Below are 16189 nucleotides of genomic sequence, written 5' to 3' on the forward strand. Positions count from 1 at the left end.
TCTCCAGCATTTAGGTGAGGTTCCTGGGTTTATCAGAGCTGCTATATTAATTATTATATTATTATTGCCACCATCAGTGTGCATGGCATTTCCATGATATAAGAGGACAAATCAAGGAGCTTCCAATCCAAAACTTGATAGAAGAAACAAACAGAGCAAAGGAAAGGATTTTGAGACAGGAGGAAAAGAGAAAAAGAAAATGGGTGGGACCCCACATTGTGGGAGTGGACTTCTGCTAGTGTAACAGGACCATTGCCCTCTCCTACCTCCTGCAGCAACCAACACCCCTTCAAAGTCTGTTCCAGAGGGCCCCCAAATCCTCCAGAGCAGATTTTGAGGACAAATTGAGGGGTGCAAAGGAGAGAAAAGGAAGGTGAGGTTCAACGACACAAGTGGAAGTCCGTTTTAATGATGCATGTGTGGTATCAGATTTAACCCTATGAGATGATTCCAATTACACATGCTTATGCTTGCTTACAAGTTTATCTATATTATGATATGAGAACTAAGGGAATGAGCCAAAATCTTCAAAGAAATGTTTTACACATGCTGTCCAGGGTGCCTCACACATGGCTTCTATTTGCATCAGGAGGGATACACGCCTGGCACCATGAATGAATGATGCAGACTGGTGTGGAGAACCAAGGAGTGCATAGGGAATTCCAATAAATAGGTATGTCATGGAGTGTATCTGCTTAATAAAATATAAGTCTTAGTTCCTACCTATCTGCCATTCAAGTCTATATTAACTAACACTCCAGGATTGGAAAATTTCATATAAATGCTGCCAATGGTCTGTGCCTCCTGTGGAGAATAAGATCACAGAGGCCTGAGAAAACCAACATTTTTTATAAAAGCACATAATCCCCTACTAAAAGTGCTGGCAAGTGTGCTTAGCTAGATAGGGTGAGAAAGCGACTACCAGTGGAGAAAGCGACTATCTTCAACAGGTGGATTCAGGCTGCTTTGCCTTGTCTTCAGAATGTACAATAATTCCAGATGATGGCAACCCAAATGTTAAAGTTTTACTGCAACACATGAGAATTATCACTCAAGCAGGTTATTTCTTCCTGTATGTGGCAGCCCCCAGAAGCAAGGTCAGGAGGGTTGCAAAGGCTGGTGGCCTGTCCGTATGCAGTCAGTCCCACCCTTCCCTTTACAGGTAAGTCCTTCACTCTTCCAGCAGGACTCTAGTAGATATTAAAGTACAGATGCAGGAATCTCCCCTCCCTATGCCTTGAAGTAGTTTTGCCTCTAGTCCATTAAACCAGAGAGGGCCAGACTCACAGGCTCTCCTCCTGCTCTCCAAAGATGCACAAATGCCAACTGTCCGTACCACCTGTCAAATGGTACCATTACAGAGGTTTAGAAGAAATTTCAAACAGTAAACAATCCCAATACTTTACATTATTTTATAGAAGGTTAAGAATTACCTATCTGTTAAGACATGGTTTTAATTATTAATCCTTGGAGGAAAACAAACCTGTAATTTTTGCAGCCTTTTCTTCCTGGTTCACCCTGTTTTCTTCATCATCTTCATTATCTTCTTCAAAATCATCTAAATTTCCAATATCTGCTTGCTTCATACTCATCAGACTTGCCAGGCTTTGCATGTCTTCATCCCTAACAAGAACAAGAAACTCTGTACAGTTGCCCCATATTGTTATCTCATATTATGAACTGGGGGCAGAGAGAATAGTTGCTTACTTAAAGCCCTGCACAAGTTCATGGGGATTGCACCAGGACTTCCAAATCATTCTCTTAACCAACTGTGCCACGGGAGACTATGTAGGAAAGCTCTGTTTCTGCACATGACTGTGACATGTTTGGGAAAGTCTTGCTTCTAAGTTTCGTCTCTGTACATGCTGCATAAATCGTTCTGCACAAATCGTTCTAATACTAAGACATTCCCTCACCACCTCAGAACGTTCAGTTCACATTGAGTCCAGGAAAACATTATACTTTGACCCTGTTCTTAATGCATAGTTGACCACATCTATTGGAACGTAATTGTTTAAGTCTTGCATTATCAATCATTAGTTCTATTTTAATTAGGAGGTTTTCATGCCTGTCTAGTTCTGTGCTCCCTTTCCCAGCCTTTAATCTATCGGTGATTAATGCCTATATGCAACCTTTTGCTTTGTACTTGTGTTAACCAATCAGCAATAAGCACATATGTGGCAATGCTGTAATATTCAATAAAAGAGGCTCCTCGAGACTTGCTTAGGAGATGCCTCCCAGATGACACTCGCTACCTGTCTGTCGTTATTTCAACCCAACATCTGGTGACCCTGACGTGATTGCCAGATCCCTTACGCAGCCAAGCCCCTATACTTCACTCGACTGGAAAAGTCTCAGCGCGCTAATTCGTGAGTATGGGGGGGGGGACTGACTAGGTTCCAGCAGGAGCATGCCAAGGAATTCCTCCATCTCGTTAGACAACGGGTGGCGGGTGCTCATATTTCTTTGAAAGAAATTGAACAATTGTTATGTGAGATTGCTTGCCAATGCCCCTGGTATCCGGAATCAGGGTCTTTAGGGTCAGAGGCTTGGCAAAAGATCAGAAAACCCCTTTTTGCAGAACCGAGGGCACCGATTCATTGTCTGCTCACTTGGCAGAAGTGTGCAGATGCCGTCGCTAGATTAGGACCTCAGGCATCTCAGCCCCCAACGGCACCTGCTCTTTTGCCAGTTGCAGACAATCCTCCACCTTACCCTAAGATTTTACCTCCATCGCAACTTTGCCAGCCCCTCCCTACGCCTCAGCCCACATCCACCCCCCCATTCCTCCTTTGCCTGTCCCAGCCCCTGCGTGCTCTTCCACAGGAGCTGTACGCGCCGCGCTTTCTCAAGCTAGGCAGCAGGGGCACCTCTCCCTGGAGGAGGCGGCTGGATGGGCTGGGGAAATGCCATCTGCTTTCCCTATCTCCTATACCAACCCTGGCACTGCGCAACAACAGATAATGTACGAGGCGCTTCCTTATTCTATTCTGAGAGAATTAAGGAAAGCCATTACTGATTCTGGCCTCAAGTCTTCTTATGTGCTGGGGATGCTGGAGGGGATCGCAAATGGTTATACAATGCTACCTCAAGATTGGAAGGATTTGATGCGCATGCTTTTATCTCCTGCTCAGTATGTAGTTTTTGAAAGCGAATTTAAGCATAGCGCAGCAGTTCTGGCTGATTCACAGCATTCAGCCAACCAGCTCTTTGGTGCTGGTCTGTATGATACTATACCAGCACAGGCGCAATTGACACCTTTGCATTTTAGTCGCACCGCAACCTGCTTGCAACGCGCCTTTCGGAAAGTCCCTGTCTCAGGGCAACCACTGAGCTCCTTTGTTAATATTAAGCAACAACATTCGGAGCCTTACCATCAATTTATAGATAGATTGAAAGAATCAATCGCCAGGCAGATAGATGACCCTACAGCTCAAAATGAATTGATGAAAAAATTGGCTTTCGAAAATGCTAACACCGACTGCAAGAAGGCATTGCAGTCAGTTGTACATCGCCCCAAATATGACCTAGCCGATATGATTCAAACCTGTGCCGATGTAGGAAGCCAGAGCCATGCAATGTCTTTGCTTGCCGGTGCCATCCAAGCTGGCAATAAGCCAACAGGCAACTGCTTCAATTGCAAACGCCCAGGTCATTTTGCTAAACAATGCAGAGCCCCTGGCGGATAATACCCCCATCTTCGTCAAAAAGAAAAGAAAAGTGGGAAATGGAGATTTGCTTCTGTGCCTCATTTCGTGCCTTAATATAAATTCCATGATAGTGCTCATTTTCAGTGTTTTGTTTTTGCCCCTTTCTGCTTCCGCTCCTAATAGCGGTGATTCCACACCAATAAATGTGTGGGAATCTTTTGCAAAAACCCTCAATGTTTCATCCTTTTGCCTAACTCAACAGGTATCAATAGGTGAACTCCTTGGCTCCTGCCATATCCCTGTTTGCCATGACCCTCTCGATTTGCAAAATGATACCTGGTTTTATTCATCCTTACCCCAAAATGATTCTCTCTGCACCCTTGGTTATTCCGGTTACCATAACTGGGGTAACCAAGTTCGCCGACGCCCATCTCTGGCCATTGATTTGTTGACCCCATACGTGGCCTCTTTTAATATCACATGCGCCCGTATGATCAATTGCACAAAAAACAACTGTGTGAAAATGGGCAAGGATAATTTTAACTGCTCTGATTATGTAAATATTTCCTATGTATATAAATATACAGAGCTGCCTGAAGGCTGGTTCTGGTCGTGCCCAGGCTACACATTCAATTATATTCCAGCGAACATTAGCCATGGCACACCTTGCTGCTTAAGCCGTTTGTCTATCATATTACCCAAAAAGCATCATTTGTCCCGGTCTCGATATCGCCGCTCTGTGGAATTGACTAATGATTGTGATGATTCTGTTTCTCTCCCTAGCAGATCTGAATATATTTCTCTAGCTGTCTCTCTCTTAGGAGTCCCTGGATTGGCTGTACAGAATAGTAGGAATATTAACTCTTTAGCTTGCTCCGCAGCAAAAGCTCTGAACTTTACCTCACAAGCTCTTCACCTTTTGAATAAAGAGCAGAGTGAACTCCAACATGGACTCTTGCAAAATCGTGCGGCAATTGATTATCTGCTGATGCTTCATCATTATGGTTGTGAACAAGTGGATGACATGTGCTGTTTCAATATTACTGACAATTCTAAAGCTATTCAAAAGCCAATTTCTCATTTGCAAAATCTCACACATCACATCAAACAGGACGTTGGACTTTCTGGCCTCTGGGATTCGTTTACTCAGTGGCTCACTGGCTGGTTGCCAAATCTGAATTGGCTTCGCAATCTTTTTCAATATGTTATTATCATAATATGTATATTAATTTTGCTATGTTGCTTCATCCAATGCATCCCTGGTCTCATACGCCTTTGGTCTCAGTGTTTTTATCCTCCTCAGCCATCCAATAAAATCATCGCTGCCTACTTTGCGAAATGGCAGCACCAACAGTAAACATTAGGGGAGATGTGGGCAGACTTATTTCGGGCATGCGCTGGCATACCACGTATCCTGAAGTATTTTTGTCCCACTCACCTTTACATAAAAAAAAAGGAGGAGATGTAGGAAAGCTCTGTTTCTGCACATGACTTTGACATGTTTGGGAAAGTCTTGCTTCTAAGTTTCGTCTCTGTACATGCTGCATAAATCGTTCTGCACAAATCGTTCTAATACTAAGACATTCCCTCATCACCTCAGAATGTTCAGTTCACATTGAGTCCAGGAAAACATTATACTTTGACCCTGTTCTTAATGCAGTTGACCACATCTATTGGAACGTAATTGTTTAAGTCTTGCATTATCAATCATTAGTTCTATTTTAATTAGGAGGTTTTCATGCCTGTCTAGTTCTGTGCTCCCTTTCCCAGCCTTTAATCTATCGGTGATTAATGCCTATATGCAACCTTTTGCTTTGTACTTGTGTTAACCAATCAGCAATAAGCACATATGTGGCAATGCTGTAATATTCAATAAAAGAGGCTCCTCGAGACTTGCTCAGGAGATGCCTCCCAGATGACACTCGCTACCTGTCTGTCGTTATTTCAACCCAACAAGACTATAGCATGGGTAAGAAATTATAAATCAAATCACACAGCATTTTTCACTACATACAATAAGCATGCTCAAAATGAGTTTTTTGGGCAAGTGGGGTTAAAGAAACAAAAAACACCATCTATCACCTCACATAAAACTTACGTTGCTTTCCCTTCCCTCAGGAAAATACATGATAAAGAGAACTGAAGGGTGGCAGATATCACTTTCGTAGACAGAGGCTTGAATTTTAACTTGACATCAGTCTGTGTAGGCATTGGACTTGCATATTGCTTCATGTTAATATTGCTGGTAGCAAGAGCTTTCCGGCGTCCAGAAGGAGATTCCTTAAAGAAAAGTCATTAAATAATATGGTTATAACATTGTATTAATAATAATATGCATTTATTTAATGTATGCACTTCCCCTTTTTTCTCGCACCAGTGTACATGAGGTTTCCAACCAAATGCAAGCTTGCTTTGCTTCAGCAAGGTTACTGTCCAGACCTTGCCCTACCGAATGTCTATCTGTTTAACTGGCATTCTCTCCCACACACATAAAGCTTTGTTAAAATGTGATACTCCCCCCCATAACTTATCATTGGTAAAACACAATGCAGTGGAAGTGTATACCTGAAGGAGTGTCTCCATCCTTATCGCTCAGCCTGGGCACTGAGGTCCTCCCCTCCGAGGGTCTTCTGGTGGTTCCCTCACTGAGATAAGTGAAGTTACAGGGAACAAGCCAGAAGACCTTCTCGGCAGTGGAATGCCCTCTCATCAGATGTCAAGGAGACAACTTTTAGAAGACATCTGAAGGCAGCCCTGTATCAGGAAGTTTTTCATGTTTGGTGTTTTTATATGTGCTCTAAGCCACCCAGAATGGCTGGGGAAACCCAGGCAGATGGGTGGGGTATAAATAATGAAATAATAATAATAACACTTGTTGTGAAAATACTATTACTAGAGGTAACAAGGTCCTTAACAGAGTTACACAGAAAATGAAGTAACAAACATTTCTTTGCTAGTTCATTTTCTATGTAAACCTGTTAAGGAGTTTGTTTTTGCTTTCTAATAATTTTTATTAATAAATTTTTATTTATTACAAATATTTTGTAAATACATTCCATCTCCGCCAAGCTAAGCAGTTGGCTCCTTACCTCTCTCGCCCTGACCTAGCCACTGTGATCCACGCGACGGTCACCTCCAGACTGGATTATTGTAACTCGCTCTACCTGGGGCTGCCCTTAAGACTGACCCAGAAACTCCAGCGGGTGCAGAATGCTGCAGCGAGACTCCTTACGGGGTCTTCGCTGCGAGATCACATTCATCCGGTGCTATATCAACTGCACTGGCTCCCGGTGGAGTACAGGATCAGGTTTAAGGTGCTGGTTTTAACCTTCAAAGCCCTATACGGCCTAGGACCCTCGTACCTATGGGACCGCCTCTCCTGGTATGCCCCACAGAGGAACTTACGGTCTTCAAATAAAAACATCTTGAAGGTCCCAGGCCACAGAGAAGTTAGGCTGGCCTCAACTAGAGCCAGGGCCTTTTCGGCTGTGGCTCCGACCTGGTGGAACAAGAGACTAGGGCCCTGCGGGACTTGACATCTTTCCACAGGGCCTGCAAGACAGAGCTGTTCCACCAGGCCTTTGGCCAGGGCACAGCCTGACTCCCTCCCTCGGCAATCTTCGCGGAGCTCTGGCCCAATGGTGGCCAGTGGCTTGAATTTAATTAATTTTATAATGAATGATTTTAGAGTGTTGTTTGTGTTGTACTTTTGTATTGTTTTATTGTTGTTAGCCGCCCTGAGCCCGGCTTCGGCTGGGGAGGGCGGGATATAAATAAAATTTATTATTATTATTATTATTATTATTATTAGAAAAGCAAACATAAGTCAGGAGTCAATAACAGTTGTTGAAAACATTGCTATATTATTATGCAAAGGAAATAAATGATAATTATGTTGACAAGTATGAGGCTGAAGGTCAAATGAGGATTATGGTTTTGTTTCTTCCAGCCAAGGTAAGTACAGAGCAAGTTAATAGTCCCATATATCCATAACTGCTGGAGAAGAGGTGAATATATTTGAATTTTGTTTATGAAGCCTAAAAACTACCAACAGACTGCCATAAAGGAGGAGTCTGTTGACCACACTCTCTCCAACAAAAAAGGGAGAACTATGAGGGGATTTGGGAAAAACCGACAGGGGTAAATACCATCATTTTAAATGTCTATTCCCTTGTAACAGGAGAGGTAGATTTAAAAGGACTTTCCCCCTCCATCCTTGACAGGTGCTTTTGCTTATAGTCTCCCTCAGGTTGAATTCGCAGTTAGATTTTAAACTGTTTAAATCCCCATATGTAACATTCAGTAAACTCTTGTACATTCCTGCTACAAATCCCTTTCCATTAGGACCAATATTAAGAAAAACATTTTCTGTTTTTTAGAATAGGCAAGTGGCATGACAGTGAACTTGCAACAGATCTAAAATTTGATAAATGTGAGGCCATTCTATAGGTGGTCCCTTAATGCCAAGGTTAATTGCTGTCTAGGGACAGGATTTAAATTTTGGCAAAAATATTTCAAACAATAATTACCATTTGGCTAGAAAAAAAGTAATAATTTTTAATGAAGAGGTCATTAGCTTTAGAATGGTACTTCACTGGGGAAAATGCCAACAATATTTTCTGCCTCTCCCCCCCCCCCCATATATAAATAGAACATTGTATGTATGGCTTTATAATATTATTGCAAGAGGCATGCAAATTAAGGAGTTTCAATCAGTACTTTTAGGATATATCCAACATTGTATCTTTATTCAAAAAAGGAGCTGCAGTGTTTATCTATTTTCACAATACAGATAATTATTGTTCATATTAGTACAATGAACTGAAGCTTGCTGATCACACTTTTCCTTTTACAATTATCAGAACCTTTGACCTTAATCTTGTTCACTGATTGACAGCAGAGGCCACAGAAAAGAGAACTTGCATTGTTTGTGATAGTAGCATCTGTTCAACTTGATTCAGTGGAGAGTATTTGCATATTCTTAAGTATTTCTTCTGAGAGGGACTAAATCCTTCTCAAGTGTTTGGTGCATTTTTGAAATTCACTCATAAGGTATCTACATGCGCTAATAGTTCCATATAATATTACTGTGCATAATCTGACAGATAACACTAGTGGTTTTTTTTAAACAATGTATTCTTCAGGGATGACATATTACATTTTGACTTATCCTACTGGGCAGAAATGTCAAGTACCTTGAGGAAATGCCTTTGGATTTTTTTTATTGAATTAGTGCATTTTATTCTAGGCAAATAATAACTGTGGTAGCAATATATTTTTATTTAGATAATAGTTAACAAGTGGTTAATAATACCTTTGTTCTCTTTTGTGGGGGGAGGTAGCTAGAATCATCGTATTTTTAATTCCACATGGATGTTTAGGAAAACACACACAAATTATCAGGCCTGCATTCATTTCTTTTTATAGCTGGGACACTGGAGAAACATTGGGCAAGTCTAATTATCATAAACATCCTCCATAAGCTATTTTTCAGCCACAAATTTGGAACAGAAAAATCGTATCCTACTAGAACTTTCCATCAAATAAATACCTACATTTGATGGGTACAAGAATACTTTATTTTATTTTTAAAACAAGTTTGAACTACTGTTGTCTATGCTCGGGTAACCTCAAAGTTAGATTACAGCAATGCATTATACGTAGGGCTGCCTCTGATGACGGTTTGGAAACTTCAGATTTGTATCATGCTGGTATGTTATCAATATACCTGCACTGATATACCCCTCAAAATATCAAAGTTGAAGAGCAAAAATTTCTCAAAAGTTGCAACTAATCCTAAAATGTCACCATTATCTCATTCAAGGAAAGATTCAAAGTCAATTTCATCTTCATCAGCTTGGTTGTCAAAATAATATTATGCACAGCATAGTGTCATGTGTGTCAAACCATTCTTTATACAGCTGCATGTGAACACTGTGCCAGACTGCTCACATCTGCAGTGCAACAGTTCCAGAAGTGAATTTGTTGCTGGTTTATACTCTGCGAGGTATCTCTGCCATCTTCCATCCATTGCCATCTGGATTTGGAATGTTTTTCTGAATTAGCATGGCACAGGAATATGTCTGTTGATGCAATTCTACTACACCTTTTTCAGCAAAAAAAGTGATGTAGTGTAATTCCTTGGCACCTGCTGTGTTCTTACAGTCATACATGTGTAAAAATGTCAAGGCATTGTAATGGTTCTGATTTACTGTTTCAGTAAGTTGTAAAAACCTCACCACAAATATTTGGCAGGGCTGAACAAGTTTTAGCGCAGCAAGTTTATCAGAACCATTGTAAAGCACTTACTATGTCATAGCCAATGAAGGCACACAAGCCATGGAGTGCCTTAAGTACAATGTGTCCTATAAAAGGAGCAATTTGGCTCACACCAGCTATACCTCGATTGTTGTAATCCAGGTTTCCGAAACATAGGTGCAGTTATGTTGTAATACTTAAGAATGTAAGGAACACCTAGGATGATTACATCTGTGTTCTCTCATACAATAATGACATCCTTGCAGCCTTCCTTGGGTGCACGCTGGACATGCAGGAATAGTTTAGTATCAGCTTCTTTCTGATTTGATAGAGGTACTGTGACGTCTTCAACGTTTCCCTGGAGTTTTTCCTTTTATTTGTTCCGCTTATATTCTCCACATAGAAAGGTAATATTATTTTGTTTTATCAATGATCTTGATAAGAATCTTCACCACAGCTTTATCTTGTGGTCTCTTACAATGTACTATGGAACATCCGTCCTCTTGTGTTCTGATTTGAGAGTGGATTGCCAATCTTCCAGGAACAGGCTTAGAGCCCTGCACCTGCTCCAGATCCAGAGTTGGAGACTGCGGCCTCCAGCTCAGAGCCTTGATTTGATTGCTGCTGGACTCTGGGGTCATGAAAGCAGAGATTTAAACTTGGGCAAAAAAAGAAATCATCTGTAAGTTCACTGGGTCAGCACTGGGCAGGTATTTACTTACAGGATGGTTGTGAAGACAAAATGGACTAGATAATGTACACTGCCGTGGACTCCATGGAGGAAAGATGAATATGATGAATAAAATACACCTATTACACTTCACAGTACAGTGGTACCTCGGGTTACATACGCTTCAGGTTACATACGCTTCAGGTTACAGACTCCGCTAACCCAGAAATAGTACCTCGGGTTAAGAACTTTGCTTAAGGATGAGAACAAAAATTGTGTGGCGGCGCCGCAGGGGCAGCAGGAGGCCCCATTAGCTAAAGTGGTGCTTCAGGTTAAGAACAGTTTCAGGTTAAGAACGGACCTCCAGAACCAATTAAGTACTTAACCCGAGGGACCACTGTACTGCTATCTTTCTGTTTTAATAATAAATAGAACAAGGGTTAATTACAAATGTAAAACTGACAAGACTTCAAAATTTGATTAATTTATTCTGTTGCTTTCCACGTGGAGTTTCAAAGTAACTATCAAAAATAAATGCCATTCTGAATATACACATGTTTTTCTGTGTATAAGACTTGGTTTTTTAAACCAAAAAATTAGGTTTAAAATTGGGGTTCGTCTTATACACGGATAGGGCTGATGGGTGTTTTCTTAATTTGGAGTCCCCCAAAATAGGGGGCATCTTATACATGGGGGTGTCTTATATAGTATGTTAAAATACAGTATGTTAAAAAAACCCACAGTAAAAATACTAAGGTGATCAGAGCAAGAGAGCATTTGCTTTTTCAAAACTTTTTCAATGAGTATGTCAAAAATAGAAAAAAGCACAATAGTAACTATGGTATCTGAAGGATAGAAAGTAATGAGATCATAAATGTGCTAATTGAAAGTTCTACTTTACATGTAGTCCAATTAAATAATACACAGGATGCACTTGCTTAAGCTTTTCAACCAGGTCATCCCTTCAGCCCTCCGTCACCAAACAAAGAGATTATAATTGACAGAAAATAAGGCAATATTTTCAGTCAAATTGGCTACAATTCAGAAATGCATGGTAGTGATATTGCTATTTCACTTGCTGCAAACACTCCAAAGTGAAACAAGTCCAGAAGTTCCTGGATGATGGTCTTTAAACTACATCACAAGTTCCATATTACTTAGGCTATGCTGAAGAGATCACTGCTTCACTAACAGAGCAAAATGGATCACTACAGAATCTAATTTGTGGAAGCATAGAGCAATTAAATGCTAAAATAGACAAGCTACGGGAAGCTCTCTCAACTGGAGAGAGTAAATTAGAAACTATGTCAGTTAAAATAATTTAGAGAGTTGGATGGAAGATTTGGAGGCCCAAATGCCATCTGTGATGAAAAGGTGCTTAAAAGCAAAATCATGGCTCAAGATATCCAGAACGTTTATTAAGAATGATGATGCATACGAATGGAGAAGTTAATGTTTTTAAAATGTGGCACATACCAGAAATATTCAAGATCTGAATTATAAAAGTGTGTCAGAAATGACATAAATTTATTAAGAGCAGTAACACTAACTCAGAGCTGTAACAACAAGTACTGCAGCTCAGTGGGGGAGCGCATGGTCTGCATGCAAAAGGTCCCAGCTTCAATCCCCAGCATCTCCAGCTTACCATATTTTAGGAAGTGAAAATCCGGACGATCGGTAGGTTCTTTGATGAGATAGCCAACAATGTTTTTGAGCTTTTGGCGGGGGGGGGGAATAGCCAACCGCTGCCGCCCAGTGGCGTAGCGTGGGAGGTGCAGGGGGGGCCGGCCGCACCGGGCGCAACATCTGGGGGGGGCGCTCGCACTCGCAGCTCTCTGCCCCCTGCTAAAATCCACGGGTTAGGGGGCGCAAATTACTTGCCTTGCCCCGGGTGCTGACAACCCACGCTACGCCACTGCTGCCGCCTCCTCTAGCGCTACTCACAGACTTCGTGTTCTGGGTGGCCGAAACTGAGCAAGAGGGGGAAGCAGTGGTGGCTTCCTTAGAGGCCACTGCCAGCCCAAGCTGGGAAAGATGCGCATGGGCCTGGTGGTGACGCTGGTAGTACGCGGGCCTCGTGCACGCTCATCTCCGGCCAAAGCAACTGCTTCCGCTTTCAGAGCACAGTTAAAAAACACAAATAAATAAATATCCTCAAATCGCCCCCCCCAAACAAAAACATTTCCTATAAAATGCAAAAATCCCTGTGGATGGGGGTGTAGGCCCCCCAAAAGAGGACATGTCCGGGATTTCCCATACATATGGCAACCCTACCAAGTAGGGCTGAGAACACAACTTGCCTGAAACCCTGGAAACCCTCTGTCAATCAGTGTGGACAATGCTGGGCAAGATGAGCCAATGATCGGACTCAATGTTCCTATGTGTTCAGAGGCAGCACCAGCAGAAGCAGTGGGGCAGTGAGAATGGTTGCTGACTGGGCTTCCCAATGCTGCCAGTTACTGGGAGGCAAAGGCACAAGGCAGCATAGAGCTCAGCAAGTGAAGGTACACCAGAGAAGCCAACCCACCATTTCCAGTGCTGGAACCTTTTAAAAGATAAATCCCAAAAAGAAAACAAAAGACGCATACAACTCTTCCAAAAATGGGGCTTATATGATATATCGAGTGAAGAAAATCCAAAAGATTTCAATTTTACATTTCTTTCAAGCTGGACTGGGCAATTAAATCCAAATCTTGCCATCATGGTCGTTTAACCCTATTTTAGTGACCAACCAACTATCCAGAGAAAGGATAGCAGAAACCGTACAATTCTATTTTAAGGAAAACAACAATGACATCACTAATTCTACCAACCTTTAGGAGGCCATGAAAGCAGTGACAAGAGATAGCTGTATCAAAGAAAAATCATATATCAAAAAAGAAACCTCTACAACAATAACAAAACTAGAAATGGAAATTACTGATCTACTAGCTAAATATAAAAGTTCAAGTCTTTAAGTCTATTACAGCCAGCAATACAGAATTAACCCTAAAACTCATGTATAGGTGATACCTAACCTTAGAAAGAAAGCAATGGTTCATCCTGGAACCTCATTGCATTGTTGGAGGGGCGGCCCCACCACATGCAGACAAAAATCCAACCTTCCTGGTATTCAACATTCCAAAAAATTAATAAGACAACAAAACAACAATTGGAAGTCAAACCAGAATTAGCTTTATTAAATATATTTCAGTACAACAACCAGGATTTACATAATAAAGAATTAATAAGCCATTTATTACAAGCAGCAAGACACAACATAACCAGACACTGGAAAGACCTTTCTGGTGCAACGTTAGACAATTGGTACAAAACTGTTTGGGAAACAGTTCTACTTGAGATATTAACAAAGAGAGAAACAACAAAGATTGACACACAGGCAGATAAAATATGGCTTTACCCTGGTGTGGTTTAATTTAATAACATATGCCAATATTCCAGAAAATGAACAGTCCCCCCACCAGCATTTGGCTCAATCTGGTTGATCTAAATTTAAATTTAAACATAAATTACTATTTTTACTTTGAACCCCCCTCCCACATTCATCAATAGACTAACATTTTATATGGTTTCATAGGTAATATAAGAGGAAAAATGATTATTACTCTCATTTAATGTAAGCAAAAGCACAAGGGTTCCTGATTAGGCATTTGGCTTTGCGATGTTGAAAGTTAGCTGTTAATTCTGTTCTACTCTGTTTCTCCTTCACTTTTGTTTAAACCAGTTCATGAACTTATACACTGACCACTAACAATGAACCATGTGTCGTAGATATTGCTACAAATCTTGTATGCTATTTTTGAGATGTACAAATGACACGAGAAGACTTAGAATCATAGAATTGTAGAGTTGGAAGGGGTACTGAAACCACACCAGACCCTGCTTAACTTTGCAAATGTGCTAGCAGTTTTATTGCTGCACCACAAGGCCACTTGTTCTTTTTATTTGTATCATTTAGTATTCCTATGATCCTTGTTTATAAAACCCTATAAAAAGTTATACACACAAGCACACAATTCAAAATGGTCATACTTTCCTTGCATGTGCTAGAACAGAGCTAGTCAATGTAGTGCCCTCCAGATGTTATTGGACTACAGGTATCATCAGTCCTGACCACTGATCATGCTGACTGGGGCTAATAGGAATTGAAATCCAAAGCATATGGAAGGCACAGTGTTGGGTACCCTGTGCTAGAGGCAAGTGGGACTAGCTTTGAAAGTAGGAAACCGCCTTGGCCTCAGTGGAAAATGGTCTCTTTCTTGCTGCTATTTTTATGGGAGGTGGGCATCTGAACACTGGACCAACATAAAAAAGAAAATTAAAGTAAAACTTTTCCAGGAGCTCTTACAGAATTTGTCCAAAATAGTATAGGGGAGTAATTTGTTGTGGTTGTGGTTGTTGTTATTAAAATTTGTATACTGCCCTATACCCTCGAGTCTCAAGTCACAAGATAAAATCACAAAATAAAAACACAAAGTACACCACCAACAAGAGGAAACCTCTCTGGGGAGAGCATTCCACAAATGGGGAGCCACTGCAGCAAAAGCCCGTTCTCGTGTTGCCACCCTCCGGACCTCTTGTGGAGGAGGTACACGAAGAATGGCCAGGTTTTTCGTCTCAGCCAACTATTCACTAGCCAATGAGGGTTATGTTGCTGCCAACAATATACTAGTCATACCTCAGTTCCCGAATGCCTTGGGAGTCAAACATTTCGGCTCCCGAACGATCAAAAACCAAAAGTGAGTGTTCCGGTTTTTGAACGTTCTTTTGGAAGCCGAACATCCGACGGGGCTTCCACAGCTTCCGATTGGCTGCAGGAGTTGCGCTTTGGAAGTCGAATGTTTCGGAAGCCGAACAGACTTCCAGAACAGATTCTATTTTACTTCCGAGGTATAGTGCAGCAAGCATTTAAGAGATTTTCTACATTTGGGGTTCTATCCACATATTGGAAAAATGATACAGTGACTTAAATACACGACACGCTGTGCACATTCAAAGAATCCAATAATATTTTTGTGTGTGTGATTTATAAGGTGAGAGGTGGGTAATTCTGACATGGAATTTGCAAATAAATGTATTATGTTCTGAAAGAATAAATGTCCCAGCTTACTGAAAATGTTTTACAACTCAACGGTACATTACTTGGCAAGTAGCACAGATGATAAAATTTAGTCACTACATCTGAGCCAACGAAGAGCACCAACTTATAAATTATATGACAGAACAATGATGATATTTACCCATGTGCATGTATTTAATTATTATAGAAGAAGCATTTTCTTTGTTATGTGAGCTACGTTTATATACCTACCTTGTTTAATAATAAAATTAAGAAAATAAATCAATGTAGTTTACTTTGTTCCTTGTGAAAGAAAGTGTTGGAATGTTTTCTTATATATATGATTCTATCTTTCAGAATTTCATTGGAGATTCTCAGGTGAATGTTGCAGACCTTTCGAAACACATAAAAACACAATGCCCAAATCATTTGCCTCTCAGAGTCTTTTCTGAAAGGAAGAAGCAGCCTAAGGCTGTGTTTAGATGAGTTAAGCACGACACGAATAAGCCTGAGCGAGCCTTGAGCTTCCAAGCTTCCCCTCCCCTCCTCTGG

The 16189-nt window shown here is 41.1% G+C and overlaps 1 protein-coding gene across 8 annotated transcripts in view; it reads right to left on the minus strand.

Moving 5' to 3' along the window:
- EHBP1 (EH domain binding protein 1) overlaps positions 1–16189 on the minus strand; it is a 292232-nt gene that overhangs the window by 176723 nt on the left and 99320 nt on the right. For all 8 annotated transcript variants that reach the window (XM_053380363.1, XM_053380362.1, XM_053380361.1 and 5 more), the window contains 2 exons: positions 5749–5930; positions 1484–1623 (listed from right to left, as the gene is read on the minus strand). In XM_053380363.1, the coding sequence (XP_053236338.1) occupies positions 1484–1623; positions 5749–5930 (322 nt within the window). The remainder of the gene's footprint in view (positions 1–1483; positions 1624–5748; positions 5931–16189) is intronic.

This window comes from Podarcis raffonei, chromosome 3 (assembly GCF_027172205.1).
Source record: "Podarcis raffonei isolate rPodRaf1 chromosome 3, rPodRaf1.pri, whole genome shotgun sequence".
In the NCBI taxonomy this organism is placed as follows: domain Eukaryota; kingdom Metazoa; phylum Chordata; class Lepidosauria; order Squamata; family Lacertidae; genus Podarcis; species Podarcis raffonei.